Genomic DNA, 17,423 nt, shown 5'->3' with positions numbered 1-17,423 from the left:
GTGAGATCTCGGCTCAGGCCCAAGGCTCTCAGACCTCAAAGTTCTGGTCCTGCAAGGGCCCCTGTCCTCTCTTGAGACCACTCCTGGCTCTCTCTGCCGAGAAGGAGCTGCTGGCAGTACGTCCTCTAAGAGTTGAGGTCCATCGTGCAGACCCTGAGAAAACTCCTAGGAAAAGGCTCCACCTTCTTGTTTAAGTCAACAGAGGTCAATGCCTTTGGAAGTGCTGGGTGTGTCCCAAGTTGATGCAACTGCAGAGCCATTAGGTAAACCAGCACATGTGTGTGGCCCCTTCCCTTAGACTCCTCTGGGCCCTCGTGACATAGGCTCAGAAGACTGCCAGCCTCAAGCCTTACCTCTTCCAAGGCCACACCATTTCCAGGATCTTCTGTCCCATGAATCTCAGTTGCTGTGTGGATCTCAAAAGAGCGAAAACAGCCTGCCTGCGGGGTCTCTTCGGGCCGGGGCCTTCTACCTTCTCTTCCTCGTCCTCCTCGTCCTCCTCGTCCTCCTCATCCTCAGAGGTGGTCTCGGGTTCCACACTGCCCTCCTCCTCAGTGGTGCTCTCGGATTCCACATTGCCCATCAGCTGGGCCATGGTGAGATGAAAGGCATGGCAGCTGAAGCCCTCCAGGACGCCGAACTTCACGTGCTGCTGGAGGATCTCCAAGGTTGGGAAGACCCGGCAGCAGGCCATGCACCTGAAGCCAGTCTCCATGGTCACCATCCAGTCCGGTGTCTTGGCCCTGGGTGTCTCATGGACTGCAGGTGACCCTGATGGGCTGCCTGGCTCTGCCCTTTCCTCATACTCTTTCTCCTCCCCAGTGGGCTCACTGTCATACAGGAGGCTTTCGGTGGACACATCAGAAGAGGGGTCAGTGGCTACTGCGCACGCATCCTCAGGAAGGGTCACTTCTTCTATCCTCAGCTGCTTTTCAGGCAACTCCAAGGGTTTGTTTGTCTTCCAGGAGACAGCTACACCCTTGTTCACTTGTACCTGCATGTAGTATATTTTCATGCCCCTTTCCTCTTTGTCACAGTGCAGATAGTTCTTACAGGGTGAAGAGGGTGAGGAGGAGACACAGTGTAATGGGGGAGCGGTCTCCCGTTTTTCCTGAACCTGGGCTAGGGGTGCTTTAGGCTGGGCAGTGTCTCGATGTGATCTCCGGATTCCTGAAAAAGGAAATTAAAAACATAATAACATGCATGGGCCGTGCCAGAAGCTGAGGGAGCAGGTGTGGTAGACGAGAGAGGGACATTTGCATGACGTAGCTATGTCGTGAGCTTGGTGTCTGTTGGCCGTAGGACGGAGTGGTGTATCTGGTGTCATCTGTGGGCTTTTCATGTGCGTGGGGGGGATAGTGGAGCGGTGTCTGTATACAGGGGTGTGGAGTATGGTGGTGAGGGCTGTGGTATGTGTGGGATGTGGCTAGATGCGTGTACGACGAGGAGTGTGAGTGTGGGAATATCAGTGGTGCATTCCTTGTGGAATGGGGCTGTGGTGCTTGGGGTTTCTGTGTGCAATGAGAAGGGCTGTGCCTGGAGGGCGGATGTATGTGTGAGCTGTGGACCTGAGCTGGATGGTGCTGCTCTCAGGCTGGAGGTGTATGATGCAGAACTCTGTCCTTCTCTGGAAGCAAAGGCAAAGACAAAGCCTACATTTTCCTCTGAAGATGCGTAATCTGGTCCCTCTTCCCTCCACCTCAAGTCCAGACATTTCCGGCCCCTGCTCCTTGACTTCCCCACCATGGTAGTACCAGAATTCAAACCCGCCCCCCACCCCTGACTCAGCTGGGATCCACGCCCTCGGAACAGCTCAGCCATCCTTCCCAGGCTCCTCCACAGAGCCCTCATCACCTCTGATGACCCTGGGTTTCCTCGCAGCCTCCCTGGGATCTGTGTGCCTCCTGCCTCACAGCCAAGCACCCCTCACCTGAGGAGCCCCGCGCCCTTACCAGCGTAGATGAGCTTGCGTGGAGAAGCAGCACAGGAGAAGTATGTAGAGGCAGAGGAGACCTCCCCTGCCCCTGGGCTGCAGCCTTGGGCGACCACAGTGGATCCAAGGTGAGGGGGATCCTCTTGTGACTTCGAGATTCCTGAGGGAGGAATGAAAGCCTCAGGGTGGGTTCATCAGTCCTTGGTCCAGAAGTATTTACGGAGTGTCTGACACGTGTCAGGTGGAGTGAATACACACAGTTGAGAGTGTGGTTCCCAGTGGATCCTCCAGGATTTAATTCCAATCAATACTTATTCTCTCACTGTCTAGTTGGTAATGTAGGCCTCGGTGGTGACTGTGAGTGTGTGGGAAGAGTGAGTGATGTGTATCAGTTAAGTCTGTGGTAAGTGTGGGGTTGGCATGGGGAGCACAGTGCAGATGTGTCTGTCTGTGTCTGTGGCCTTTGAGTGCATGGTTTCTGTTCACAAGTCAGGAATTCTGGGACATGTAACTTTTCCTCATTACATGGTGTGGCTTGTAATAATGGTGCGTGTTCATTCATTCATTCACCAAGATTCAGTAAGCAGCTGCTCCTGTGTATCCGGCACTCTTCCATTGTTGTAGTCTTTGGTAACGCTGCACATTCTAGTAGGGGAAGACACACACGAAACAAAACTACAATAACTATATAATACATCAGCTGGTGGTAAGTATATAAGGGTTGCCAGACTTAGCGAACAAGAATACAAGGCACCCAGTAAAATTTCAGTTTCAGATAAACCCAGAATAATTTTTTAGTGTAAGTATTCCCATGCAGTATTTGTTCTTACTTAGTTTTAGAGTAAGTATGGCCCATACAATATTTGGGACATACTGATACTGAAAAATTACTTGATCTTTATCTGGAATTCAAATTGAACTGGATAGCCCATATTCTCTCTGGCAATCCTGACATGGGTTACTGGGACTGTGGTTTACTGTGGTTTGTACAAAGCGGGTCTGGCATTACTCAAGAATGTGTTACAAGTGTGGTGTGTATGACACGTGACTGGTTCTTACAGAGGTATTTAGCGATGGCTGAAGTTAGCTGTGTTTGTGCGAGAGTTGTGGAGATACATATATATATATATATATAGTGTGTGTCTGTGTGTCCTATATATATAGTGTGTGTGTCTATATACGTATCTCATCTCCAACGTTTGGTGTTGGAGGAGAGGATTGTGATACAGGTGGGTTGTATGAGAACGTAGTACACGAGAGATGCGTGTATATACCTCCATGTGCTGTGTGTGGTTTACTAAGGAAGTTATATGTGGGGTGTGTGATATTTTTGCTGTATCAGAGTGTACATGGATGTATGAGTTACTGTCTCATAAAACACCCCTAACAAGAATTCTGTATACACTCTTAGGTACGCCGAGTGTCAGCCAGGTCCAGGCAGGGTGACAAGAATTTTACCATGCAGACGTTATATCTGGTAAGCACTCTACCCCCATTCATCTCGCTCTTCTCTGCACTACCACACACACACACACACACACACACACACACACACACACACACACACAGGAACATAGAGCAAAATATTCTGAATGGTCAGGGGCAGTCATTTCCTTCCCCAGCCTGTCCCAGCCACTGCCTGGAAATCTGCCTGCTGTCTAGAGCTCCATTTCCAGGGCCCATCCTACAGTCTCCAGGGCCCTGGGCCTGGTAGGAGCTACTGGGCTCCACTCTGGGGCAGAGGCCGCTAGCTGGAGCTCTGGGGTGACCACCCCTCTCCCAGGGCAAGCTACTCGCCTACATTTCATGCACGCAGGCACCACGTGGACCGTGGCTCACAGAGCTCCCCGCAGGACCCTGCGGACATTTCTCAACCCCGCTCACGCGGTCTCAGTCTCTGGAAAACCCTTCCCTTCCCTTGATCTCCTTTGGGAAATTCTTCCTGTTGAAGGAATAAATCCTCCTTGCTTTCAATATGACACCATCCCTAGACAAACAATCTTCTTTCAAAGTGCATTCCACTTGTCAAGATATTTTTCAACAGGGCCTTCAACTCATGGGGCTTCTCTTTCCACTTTGGTAAAAGAGGCCAAGCAACTCATGGGTCTCTCTCAGCATCCTTGCATCCTTCACATCCCCCACCTCATGACCCCAGGGAAAGATCCAAGAGAATAAGAGAGAAATCGGGGACTGAGAAAAGCTGCACCTCTAGGTCTGTGCAAGCAGGATGCAGCCTGCTATGAGTCCGACAAAGCTCCAGGCCCGGCTGCCCCAGGAGAGAGTCCTCAGACCAGCGGAGCTGACCTCCCATCTCCCAGGGGGCATCTGGCCGTTCTGTGCCGTCTCACACCACAGGGACCCTCCGGATAGATACGGCAGCATCAGTGAGACAAGGTCTCTCGCTCCCTGCTTCACAGGTGACACGTTCTCAGTCCCCCTCTTCCTAGAGAACGTTCAGTTTGGCAGAAACCCATGTGCCCCAGCCAAGTTGCCCCCCACATACCTCCTCCGTTCTCGGCAGTTTCCTGGGACTCTTCATTTCCCAGATGTTTCCTCTTTTGTCGCCGTTCCATCGTACCAACTAGAAGTCTCCCTTAGAAGATGCCTCAAGAGATGTCCAACTCCTCCTCTTCCCTACAGGTTGGCCCTTCTTGGCTCTTGGGCAATCCGTTGTAATGATTCAATACAAATAAAAATGGTCAAGTCTCCTAAATGGCTGAAAAACTTGTACCATTTGGTGAACCAGCAGTTCTGCCTAGTGCTCAGCAGGGCTGTTATGTTTGCAAGGTTGCCAGGCGCACAGTGGAATTCTGTGACCTCAGTGATGACATCAGAGCATTCGGTGGACCTAGGTTGAGCACAGTGTCTGCAGTAGCACAGGCCCCATTTTCAAGAACAATTCCTTTTTCCCAGCCGAACCTTTCCCGTGAAAGAGAAAGGTTCATACCATAACTATTATAAATTGTATCATACCATGTCTATTATAAAATTCACATTTTGATTGGAGATCTTTTAATGTCTCTTCTAGAGAGCTTTAATATGAATATTTTAAATGGTCTCCAGTTTCCCTGTGGATTATTGACATTTTAAACTCTGCACTTCAATTTTCCCTCAATACGTGTAATTTTGTCACGGCTATTTCTGTACTTAAAGATGAGGAGCTATATAATTGATTTCTTCATTTTTTCCCCATCTCTTTCCAAGGTACTGCATTTGATTGTGTCTTGCGACTGAGTGAAAAATGCTAGTCCTTGAGTCAGGACATTGGGCCCTTTAGCAAGTAACTCAACCTATCTGGGTTTCAGCTTCTGTATGTGCGATCAAGAGGCTTCGACTCGCTGACTTTTCAAATGCTGTGTTTCTTTGATTCACTCTCACTTACTGATGTGCTCCTTAAGCAGGGGGTCTGTTCTCATAAAGTAACAACAGTCTTTTCCTAACCTTGGGTTGGGCGGAGTTTATCTGTTCGTACTCAGTTTGTTAGTTATATTGCCTTCTACGTATGCTTAGCTCTAAATAATTTATATGGCTCTTGTGACAATTATTAGAACTTCTTTTTTTCTTATTTTCTTTTACAATTTCTAATTTGTTATCGCCAGTGTAGAGGAGCCTGATTGACTTATAAAATTTATTAATCTTGTTGTGTGTGCCTTGTTGAACCGTCTTATTAGTTCCTGCTACTTTATCTGTGGGTTCTTTTGGGTCTCCTAGATAAATGAGCATATTAAATGTAAATAATGTGTTCTTTGGATAAAGTTTATTTTCTTGTGTCTATATATATAGAAGCAATATGTTTAATTGATTTAAAAATTTAAATACTTACATACCTGTTATCACAATCTAACATTCTTTATCTTATTTTCTTTCAATCAATATTATGTTTTCAAAATTTATCCACGTGAATCCATATAGATCTAGGTCTTTGATTTTTGACTCTTTGATATTATTTGATCACATGCATATAGCATCATTTATTTTCCATTCAAGCATTATTGGACAATTGGATTGTTTCCCTCCCTTCTCTAGAACAAACAACGTTTCCTAGAATATCCCTGAAGATGTCTGACAGTCGAGAAGGGCCAGGCTGCCCGAAGATTCCTACTTGCTTTTAGCCACCTTCCAACAGGCCGTCTCCAGCCAGCAATTTGAAGCAGAGATGAAATGAAACCTCCCCCAAGTGTGGAGATCTTAGGAGCTTCCTAGAAGGTGGGAGGTTCATGATAGGCATCCTGCTGGGATCCCAGGGGAGTCTGAGCTGGCCTGAACCTCATCTTCCTCCCCCACCGCTCAAGAGAAATGTGGAGGAAAGAAGACTTCAAAAACTGTGAGTAGGCAGAGGGAGAGAGATTGGGGGCCGAAGCTGCAACTGAGGTCTTGGAGTGGGCTGTGAGGACGCAGAGCCTCTAGAGAGCCAGGCTCTGCCTTCTGAGCACTTCTCCCCTAAGGCTGCTCATCCTTCAGGTGATAGCAGGCATATACAGCCGACTCGGCCCACACTGTCACAGAAAGCCTTATCAGAATCTCTTCGTCTTCATACACTCTTGTGTCTGTTACTTGGTTATTGCCTTCGGTACTCCACTGATGTGAAGCACAGTCGCTAGGGGATGGAGGACACTAGTGACCCATCTTGCTCTTGTGGCCTTAGTCCACAGCTTGAGGGTCAGGGAAGAGGCCAAATGAAGGTCAAGAAGGAAAGATGGAGTTTGAAGAGAAGACCTGAGTTAAGGGTGTCTTCTCAAGTCTTGATGACTGAAATGTAGCTCCAGTACCTGAAGTCCTGCTTGTTCTCAAGGCTGACCACGGGGCTGGGTGCACTCAGTGAAGGAACCGTATACACTTAGTATTTCCTTGCTTGCTCACACTGGCCCTCCTCTGATACACCCTCTGCAAGACTGATCTTCCCCTGAAACAACTTTCCACCTGCCACTGTCATCTCATGAACATTTGTTTCCCCTTCCTAGTGTCCCCCTAGAATGCCATTGCAGCCAATTCATAATTTGATAATCATGCTTCTTACCATAGTCTCAGCAACTTCTGATAAATTTTATTCACTTTATTCCATAGTCTTCACACATCAATAATCTTCCTTAGCTTCCTAGGTGCAGGTTAACCCATTCGGAATCATTTCTTTTTCTTTCTCTTCTTTGGCAAATCCTTTCCATCTTTTAAGGTCCTTTTCTTTTCTCTCTACCCTCCTGCCTTCCTGAACTCTTTTTTTTTTTCCATTTAAGTAAACTTCCAATCTCCTTCCCCAATTTCCTCATAAACATTGAGAGTTTATTCCTCACAAGTTAGACAGCGGTTTATGAATGACCAGGCATAATGGACTCAGAATGAGTTGGCACCCCCGAGGTACCTGTCTTGCTGGGGAGCCACAGGTGAAGGGCTGGCTGCTGGACACATGTTTGCATGGAGTCAGGCTGAGTGGCCTCGGGGTGTTTGCTCTGCACTTGTGTGTGTTTCTCCCTCGTTGGTTTCCTTGTCCAGCCACCTGTGACCTCGCTCCATCCAGCCCAGGGAATCCTTCTCATCACAGGGGTAGGATGTCTGTCTCGTTTTCTATCACATCCTTTCCCCAAAGTTTGGTTGTGAGTTGTTCCCATTCCAAAGACCTTTCCTCTTTGAAGAGAAAAGAGAAAATCTTTTCTCTCCTTTTCTCTCACTTCACTTCTGCTCTATTATCTCCTCCGTCCAGAATGGCCCCCTGACTCAGATGGGTGTAGATCCGAAGATGGCAAGAAATGCCAGCAATTCTGAAATAATAATACGGATGTATCAGGAGAACTTGAAAACCTTTATCCCGCCACGTTAAAAAAAATTGCGCTTCCAGTGTATTCAGAGTCTCAGTATAGAAACACAAATGATGTAGAAATTGAATGACACTCAAGTTTTTCTTTCCTCCTTTCCTGATTTATTCTAATCCTCAAAGTTAACATGATGAACTATTCGTTATGTAAACTTTCAGACATTTTCTACCCATGCACACTTTTCTTTTTTTCACATAAGGGTGTGAACTAGGTCACTTTCAACATGCTGTGATTCTGTGATTCACTGTCTCCCACCGAGTCATCCACTGATAAAGTAATCTGTTTCATGGAGAAATATTTCCAGTAGCTAATAGCCAATGTCTGTGGAGTGCTTACTCTGTGTCGGTTTCTTCTAACTACTTTACAGATAATTTGTACGACATACCCATGGACTAGGTACAATTATAACTCCCAAGGGACAGAAAAGGGCAGATAAGTACAAATAAATACAGAGGCCAAGTGACTTGCCCAAGACACTGGAGCAAATCAAAATCCATGCCTCTGTAATCATTTTGCTCTATTGCCTCTGTCTGGGAGGCTTGATGATTTGGCAACTAAAACTTTAAATACCATGTTACATTTTTGTATCTCTGACAGAAGCGTGGGGCTGTGATACGGGGTAACTAACCTGAGTACTATTGAAAACCCTTATGCACCTGGATGAAAGTAAGCCAGGGACTGTAAGCTATATGTGTAAGATTTCCTACCAACTTTTAAAAATAGCTTCTTGAATGCAATTTATGTAGTGTCAAGGCTAGGATGTAGTCCAAATAGTAACAGAAAAATGGAGATATGTAGAAAAATACTTAAAGTTGACAAGTATTGGGAGTGTAGTATTTTGGGGGCCAGCGTGTAGACCACAGGAAAACTTGCTGTTTCCATCCCAAAGGGAAGAGCTCTGTATTGCAACTGCCAAGGTCCCTGGGGCAGCAAGTGTGCTCACTGCTTAGTAAAGAAGCATCCTCAGTTTGATAGAATCATATGGGAGCCTTACATTTGGTTAGCAGGTTGTACCTTCTTGATGTAATAATATTTTCAGGGTGTGGGAGGGTACCAAGCTCTGAAAATACCCTTGGAGAGATTTGCTTATTAAGTTTGGCTTTTTCAATCTCCCTACTACTTCTTGACTAAACACCAGGCGGTTTCCTTCACTTTTCAGAATCATGTTGTTTTTCCCTTGTCGAATGAACTTCCAAATACTTTTGGATGAGCTATTAAGTTTGGGGAAAAATAAACCTGTCTTTAAAATAAGGAAGATGATAACAATGACAAGTACAAAAGGCTCTAAAATGGAGAATATACTCCATTATAGCCAATTAATGTGAGTGGGAAGCTCGTGCTCACTGTCCAGGACATAGAAATAAAAGCTGAGGATGCTCTGAGGCATCTCTTGGATCTCTATAAGACTCCATCATTTCTGATGAGTAGGGTTGACAGATAAAATATAGGCTGTTCCGTTAAATATGAATGTCAGAAAAACAACGAGTATATTCTGAAGATAAGTATGCCCCAAATAGTACATAGGATCTACTTATACTAAAAGTGATGACTTACTATTCATGTGAAGTTCAAGTTTAACTGGGTATCCTGTATTTTTATTTAGTAAATCTGACAGCCCTACTGATGATCCACAATGGAGGCAGTTGAGGAGCGGTACATGCTGGCTCTCGGACAGTCAGAAATGGCTTCAGCAGATCCAGGTACAGTATGAAATTCTTTCTGGATGTAGCTCAGAAGCCATGGCCAGCCCTTGACTGCAAGTACCGCCTCGGGTTTCCCTGAGGTGGGGTAAACCGTCCTCTTAATGGCCTTTTGGTAAGTCTGGAAGACCATATCCAAGGGGAGCCCCAAAGTCAGTTTCATCCTCACAACCATGTTTCCAATTCCTGGAATTGGCTGCATGTGACTCACAAGAGATGAGGAGGTTTGTGAAAATTGGGAGTGTCATAGCTTGAACCCTTTGTAGGTACAGTTTTGGTGTTCTGAGAGTTTTAACAGGAGCAATGTGAAAGACTCCAGGTCCCCAGGTAGATAGAAATAATCCTGTTCTACTTCTGTGTATGTGACAAGTCTCTAATAGTTCACAGAGCCAATATCTGGTCTTAGAAAGAGTGATCCAAGCTTGGATGTTTCTGGTGACAAGGCAAGGTCGTGAGTTTGAAGTTCACCTTTTATGGTTGAGGAGACAACAAAGTTGTCAGAAGGTCAATCATGGAGAAGACGTTGGCTTCATCCATTGTGCAGGCTTGTATATGTGGTTCTATGTAGATTGTGTTTCAAAGGTGCAGCTTGTTTACAATTACGAACATTCTCCGATGTGCTTTTTGGACCTTCATTCCCAGAGCAAGAGCAGTGCCGAGGCCCTAGAAATGCCATGGATATTCTGAGCTGTCAGTGGCATTTCCCAGGTACTGTTCCCTTGGTGCTGCTCCTTGAAATGTCCAAAGGGATTATCATCTGTTTTGTGGCCGGTCCTAGCATTGTGAAAGGAAGCTGCTGCACCTGGCTCAGAGGATTTCGGCTGCGGTGGGAGGAGTAGTAGTACTACGACTATAAATTGTATCACAGCATATCTATTCCATCTTGAGAGTGGGGTTGGGGCGTTATGAAGGGGGGCTTTTATTGTACTTTTATACATTGTACCCTTGAAACTAATTCAATTTTTTAAAATTAATTAAATTATTTTGGGCTGCATTGGGTCTTTGTTGCTGCTAGCGGGCGTTCTCTAGTTGCAGTGAGCGGGGGCTCCTCTTGGCTGTGGTGCACAGGCTTCTCATTGCAGTGGCTTCTCTTGTTGCGGAGCACGGGCTCTAGGCACGCAGGCTTCTGTAGTTGTGACACGTGAGCTCAGTAGTTGTGACACACGGGCTCTAGAGCGCAGGCTCAGTAGTTGTGGCGCGCGGGCTTAGTTACTCCGTGGCACGTGGGATCTTCCCAGAACAGGGCTCGAACCCATGTCCCCTGCATTCGCAGGCATATTGTTAACGACTGCTCCACCAGGGAAGCCCAATAATTCAGTTTTTTATAAAGAGAATATTCCTAATATTATTCCAAAATTTTAAAAATATATAGTTGGATAACACTATCAAAAATTAACTGATACGTTTTTTATTATTTCTCTTTGCTGCCTGGATTTTTTTCCCCCTCCAGTCAGCTAGGCACTCTGAGTTTACTGCTTTAGGAAGGTAAAGACTCAGCAGAAATGAGGGAGAAAAAAAGAAAATTCTCAGCTTTGGAATGTTCAAAACAGAGGCCACAGTAGAACAGGTGAGAATTCTGTGCACAAACAATAAATCTCGTCTCAAATGTAAAAAAGTATTCTTTGCACTGGGAGGCCGGAGAGGGAGGGAGGGAAGGACTGAAGGAGAGAGATCAGTGTGACCAGGGACATGGAGACTGTGCTTGAGGACGATAGGCCCAGGAAGAGAATCAGAATCTGGAGAAGATTCAGCCTGCCCGCGATCATTGCCTCCAGCCAGCACCCTCATCTCAGACCTTGGGAAATTCAGAGAGAGAGTGGGAGTAAGTCAGGAGGGCCACGCGCATAGTCTGTGTGGCAGGGGTTGTGGCCATTCCCTATTTGTGAGAAGTCCCCAGCAATTTCCAGGCCTCCTTCTGGAAAACGCTGGCGGACGTCTCTAGTGCTTATGTGAAAGCTTGTTCACAAACCTTGAAAGATACAGATGTAGATGACTGACAGATAGATGCATAGATAGAAAAAATGTAATTAACTAAAACATCCAGGAAAGGTTTGGAAAATGCCCTTTATTGCATAGGACGTTCCTATTGTCATATGATGTTAGACTGAGTGCCGGTCCCTTCATCCTCCTTCAGACCACGGCATTCTGTCTGCTACTCTCCCGAGGGTCCGTTCTTCTCCCTGGAAGGGATAAATTAAATGAGGTAGAACAGGAAGAGACAAGCAGCACTCCAAGCTCTGCTGGTCAGGGTTACCCTCCAGCGTTGCCTTAATGCTCAGAGCCACACACACCACAGTGAGCTTGGCTCCAGATCAACTACCACGCAACGAAGGTTCTGGAACACTTCCATATCTCGGGGAACCTCATTTCCACGTGACTCTCTTTCATATTCCCCTTTGTCACAGAAGGCTAGGTACAGTAGTCCGGGTGAGATCTCAGCTCAGGCCCAAGGCAGGCTCTCAGACCTCAAAGTTCCGGTCCTGCAAGGGCCCCTGTCCTCTCTTGAGACCACTCCTGGCTCTCTCTGCCGACAAGGAGCTGCTGGTGGTACGTCCTCTAAGAGTTGAGGTCCATCGTGCAGACCCTGAGAAAACTCCTAGGAAAAGGCTCCACATTCTTGTTGAAGTCAACAGAGCTCAATTCCTTTGGAAGTGCTGGGTGTGTCCCAAGTTGATGCAACTGCAGAGCCATTAGGTAAACCAGCACATGTGTGCGGCCCCTTCCCTTAGACTCCTCTGGGCCCTCGTGACATAGGCTCAGAAGAGTGCCAGCCTCAAGCCTTACCTCTTCCAAGGCCACACCGTCTCCAGGATCTTCTGTCCCATGAATCTCAGTTGCTGTGTGGAACTCAAAAGAGAGAAAAGACCCTGCCTGCGGGGTCTCTTCGGGCTGGGGCCTTCTAGCTTCTCTTCCTCGTCCTCCTCGTCCTCCTCATCCTCAGAGGTGGTCTCGGGTTCCACACTGCCCTCCTCCTCAGGGGTGCTCTCGAATTCCACATTGGCCATCCACTGGGCGATGTTGAGATGAAAGAAACGGCAGCCGAAGCCCTGCAGGACGCCGCCCTTCACGTGCTGCTGGAGGATCTCCGAGGTGTGGAAGACCCGGCAGCAGGCCATGCACCTGAAGCCGGTCTCCATGGTCACCATCCAGGCCGGTGTCTTGGCGCTGGGTCTCTCCTGGACTGCAGGTGACCCTGATGGGCTGCCTGGCTCTGCCCTTTCCTCATACTCTTTCTCCTCCCCAGTGGGCTCACTGTCAGACAGGAGGCTTTCGGTGAACACATCAGAAGGGTAAGTGCCTACTGTGCACGCATCCTCAGGAAGGGTCACTTCTTCTATCGTCAGCTGCTTTTCAGGCAACTCCAAGGGTTTCTTTGTCTTCCAGGAGACAGCGACACCCTTGTTCACTTGTACCTGCATGTAGTATATTTTCATGCCCCTTTCCTCTTTGTCTGGGTGCAGATAGTGCTTACAGGGTGAAGAGGGTGAGGAGGAGACACAGTGTGATGGGGGAGCAGTCTCCCCTTTTTCCTGAACCTGGGCTAGGGGTGCTTTAGGCTGGGCAGTGTCTCGATGTGATCTCCGGATTCCTGAAAAAGGAAATTAAAAACATAATAACATGCATGGGCTGTGCCAGAAGCTGAGGGAGCAGGTGTGGTAGACGAGAGAGGGACATTTGCATGACGTAGCTATGTCGTGAGCTTGGTGTCTGTTGGCCGTAGGACGGAGCGGTGTATCTGGTGTCATCTGTGGGCTTTTCATGTGCGTGTGGGGGGATACTGGAGCGGTGTCTGTATACAGGGGTGTGGAGTATGGTGGTGAGGGCTGTGGTATGTGAGCGACACGGGTGGATGCGTGTACGACGAGGAGTGTGAGTTTCGGAATATCGGTGGTGCATTCCTTGTGGAATGGGTCTGTGGTGCAGGAGAGTACTGTGGATCACGTGCTTGGGGTTGATGTGCACTGAGAAGGGCTGTGCCTGGAGGGCGCGTGTATGTGTGAGCTGTGTGCACCTGAGCTGGATGGTCCTGCTCTCAGGCTGGAGGTGTATGATGCAGAACTCTGTCCTTCTCTGGAAGCAAAGGCAAAGACAAAGCCTACAGTTTCCTCTGAAGATGCTTAATCTGGTCCCTCTTCCCTCCACCTCAAGCCCAGACCTTTCCGGCCCCTGCTCCTTGACTTCCCCACCATGGTAGTAGCAGTATTCACACACACACCCCCAGACTCAGCTGGCATCCACGCCCTCGGAACAGCTCTGCCATCCTGCCCAGGCTCCTCCACAGAGCCCTCATCACCTCTGATGACCCTGGATTTCCTCTCAGCCTCCCTGGGATCTGTGTGCCTCCTGCCTCACAGCCAAGCACCCCCTCACCTGAGGAGCCCCGCGCCCTTACCAGCGTAGCTGAGCGTGCGCAGAGTAGAAGTACGCAAGAGGTATTTAGAGGCAGAGGAGACCTCCCCTGCCCCTGGGCTGCAGCCTTGGGCCACCACAGTGGATCTAAGCCGAGGGGGATCCTCTTGTGACTTCGAGATTCCTGAGGGCGGAATGAAAGTCTCAGGGTGGGTTCATCAGTCCTCTGTCCACAAATATTTACTGAGTGTGTGACACGTGTCAGGTGCAGTGAATACACACAGTTGAGAGTGTGGTTCCCAGTGGATCCTCCAGGATTTAATTCCAATCAATACTTATTCTCTCACTGTCTAGTTGGTAATGTAGGCCTCGGTGGTGACTGTGAGTGTGTGGGAAGAGTGAGTGATGTGTATCAGTTAAGTCTGTGGTAAGTGTGGGGTTGGCGTGGGGAGCACAGTGCAGACGTGTCTATCTGTGTCTGTGGCCTTTGTGTGCATGGTTTCTGTTCACAAGTCAGGAATTCTGGGACATGTAACTTTTCCTCATTACATGGTGTGGCTTGTATTTATGGTGCGTGTTCATTCATTCATTCACCAAGATTCAGTAAGCAGCTACTCCTGTGTATCCGGCACTCTTCCATTGTTGTAGTCTTTGGTAACGCTGCACATTCTAGTAGGGGAAGATACACACTAAACCAAACTACAATAAATATATAATACATCAGCTGGTGGTAAGTATATAAGGGTTGCCAGACTTAGCGAACAAGAATACAAGGCACCCAGTTAAATTTCAGTTTCAGATAAACCCAGAATAATTTTTTAGTGTAAGTATTCCCATGCAGTATTTGGCCTGACTTAGTTTTAGTGTAAGTATGGCCCATACAATATGTGGGACATACGGATACTGAAAAATTACTTGTTGTTTATCTGGAATTCAAATTGAACTGGATAGCCCATATTTTCTCTGGCAATCCTGACATGGGTTACTGAGACTGTGGTTTACTGTGGTTTGTACAAAGCGGGTCTGGCATTACTCAAGAATGTGTTATAAGTGTGGTGTGTATGACACGTGACTGGTTCTTACAGAGGTATTTAGAGATGGCTGAAGTTAGCTGTGTTTGTGCAAGAGTTGAGATACATGTATATATAGTGTGTGTGTGTGTGTGTGTCCTATATATATAGTGTGTGTGTCTATATACATATCTCATCTCCAGCGTTTGGTGTTGGAGGAGAGGATTGTGATACAGGTGGGTTGTATGAGAACATAGTACAGGAGGGATGCGTGTATATACCTCCATGTGCTGTGTGTGGTTTACTAAGGAAGTTATATGTGGGGTGTGTGATATTTTTGCTACATCAGAGTGTACATGGGTGTATGAGTTACTGTCTCATAAAACACCCCTAACAAGAATTCTGTATACACTCTTACGTACACCGAGTGTCAGCCAGGTCCAGGCAGGGTGACAAGAACTTTACCACGCAGACTTTATATCTGGTAAGCACTCTACCCCCATTCATCTCACTCTTCTCTGCACTACCACACACACACACACACGCACACACACACACACACACACACACTCTCTCACACACCCCCCCACACACAGGAACATAGAGCAAAATATTCTGAATGGTCAGGGGCAGTCATTGCCTTCCCCAGCCTGTCCCAGCCACTGCCTTGAAATCTGCCTGCTGTCTAGAGCTCCATTCCCAGGGCCCATCCTACAGTCTCCAGGGCCCTGGGCCTGGTAGGAGCTACTGGGCTCTAATCTGGGGCAGAGGCCTCTAGCTGGAGCTCTGGGCTGACCACCCCACTCCCAGGGCAAGCTACTCGCCTCCATTTAATGCACGCAGGCACCACGTGGCCCGTGGCTCTCAGAGCTCCCCGCAGGACCCTGAGGACATTTCTCACCCCCGCTCACGCGGTCTCAGTCTCTGGAAAACCCTTCCCTTCCCTTGATCTCCTTTGGGAAATTCTTCCTGTTGAAGGAATAAATCCTCCTTGCTTTCAATATGACACCATCCCTAGACAAACAATCTTCTTTCAAAGTGCATTCCATTTGTCAAGATATTTTTCAACAGGGCCTTCAACTCATGGGGCTTCTCTTTCCACTTTGGTAAAAGAGGCCAAGCAACTCATGGGTCTCTCTCAGCATCCTTGCATCCTTCACATCCCCCACCTCATGACCCCAGGGAAAGATCCAAGAGCACAAGAGAGAAATCGGGGACTGAGGAAAGCTGCACCTCTAGGTCTGTGCAAGCAGGATGCAGCCTGCTGTGAGTCCGACAAAGCTCCAGGCCCGGCTGCCCCAGGAGAGAGTCCTCAGACCAGCGGAGCTGACCTCCCATCTCCCAGGGGGCATCTGGCCGTTCTGTGACGTCTCACACCACGGGGACCCTCCGGATAGATACGGCAGCATCAGTGAGACAAGGTCTCTCGCTCCCTGCTTCACAGGTGACACGTTCTCAGTCCCCCGCTTCCTAGAGAAGCTTCAGTTTGGCAGAAACCCATGTGCCGCAGACAAGTTGCCCCCCACATACCTCCTCCGTTCTCGGCAGTTTCCTGGGACTCTTCATTTTCCAGATGTTTCCTCTTTTGTCGCCGTTTCATCGTACCAACTAGAAGTCTCCCTTAGAAGATGCCTCAAGAGATGTCCAACTCCTCCTCTTCCCTACAGGTTGGCCGTTGTTGGCTCTTGGGCAATCCGTTGAAATGATTCAATACAAATAAAAATAGTCAAGTCGCCTAAATGGCTGAAAAACTGCTACCACTTATTGAACCAGCAGTGCTGCCTAGTGCTCACCAGGGCTGTTAAGTTTCCAAGGTTGCCAGGCGCACAGCAGGATTCTGTGACCTCAATGATGACATCGGAGCATTCTGTTGACCTAGGTACAGCACAGTCTCTGCAATAGCACAGGCCCCGTTTTCAAGAACAATTCCTGTTTCCCAGCCGAACCTTTCCCATGAAAGGGAAAGGTTCATACCACATCTATTATAAATTGTATCATACCATATCTATTATAAAATGAACATTTTGATTGGAGATCTTTTAATGTCTTATATAGAGATTTAATATTAATATTTTAAATGGTCTCCAGTTTCCCTGTGGATTATTGACATTTTAAACTCTGCGCTTCAATTTTCCCTCAATACCTGTAATTTTGTCACGGCTATTTCTGTACTTAAAGATGAGGAACTATATAATTGATTTCTTCATTTTTTCCCATCTCTTTCCAAGGTACTGAATTTGACTGTATCTTACGAATGAGTGAAAAATGCTAGTCCTTGAGTCAGGACCTTGGGCCCTTTACCAAGTAACTCAACCTGTCTGGGCTTCAGCTTCTGTCTGTGCGATCGAGAGGCTTGGCCTAGCTGACTTTTCAAATGCTGTGTTTCTTTGATTCACTCTCACTTATTTTACTGATCTGCTCCTTAAGAAGAGGGCCTGTTCTCATAAAGTAAGAACAGGCGTTTTTTAATCCTTGGGTTGGGCGGAGTTTAAGTGGTCGTACTCAGTTTGTTAGTTATATTTACTTTTACGTATGCTTAGCTCTAAATAATTTATATGGCTCTTGTGACTCTTTTTAGATCTTCTTTTTTTCTTATTTTCTTTTACAGTTTCTAATTTATTAT

General features: G+C 47.3%; 1 protein-coding gene across 1 annotated transcript; it reads right to left on the bottom strand.

The window, feature by feature from the left end:
* Nucleotides 1-349: 349 nt before the first annotated feature.
* LOC309799159 (protein FAM170A-like) lies at nt 350-16,587 on the bottom strand (the record flags this gene model as incomplete). The annotated part of the gene is made up of 3 exons (XM_082612154.1): nt 16,331-16,587; nt 1,963-2,093; nt 350-1,024 (listed from the first exon to the last, which is right to left on the bottom strand). The coding sequence occupies exons 1-3, from the start codon at nt 16,398-16,400 to the stop codon at nt 350-352; spliced, it is 876 nt and encodes a 291-aa protein (XP_082468280.1). The 5' UTR covers nt 16,401-16,587.
* Between the last annotated feature and the right edge of the window lie 836 nt (nt 16,588-17,423).

The sequence above is a fragment of the Mesoplodon mirus genome (genome assembly GCF_964341445.2).
Source record: "Mesoplodon mirus genome assembly, chromosome: 3".
NCBI lineage: Eukaryota > Metazoa > Chordata > Mammalia > Artiodactyla > Ziphiidae > Mesoplodon > Mesoplodon mirus.
This window is presented reverse-complemented; position numbering and strand designations above follow the sequence as displayed.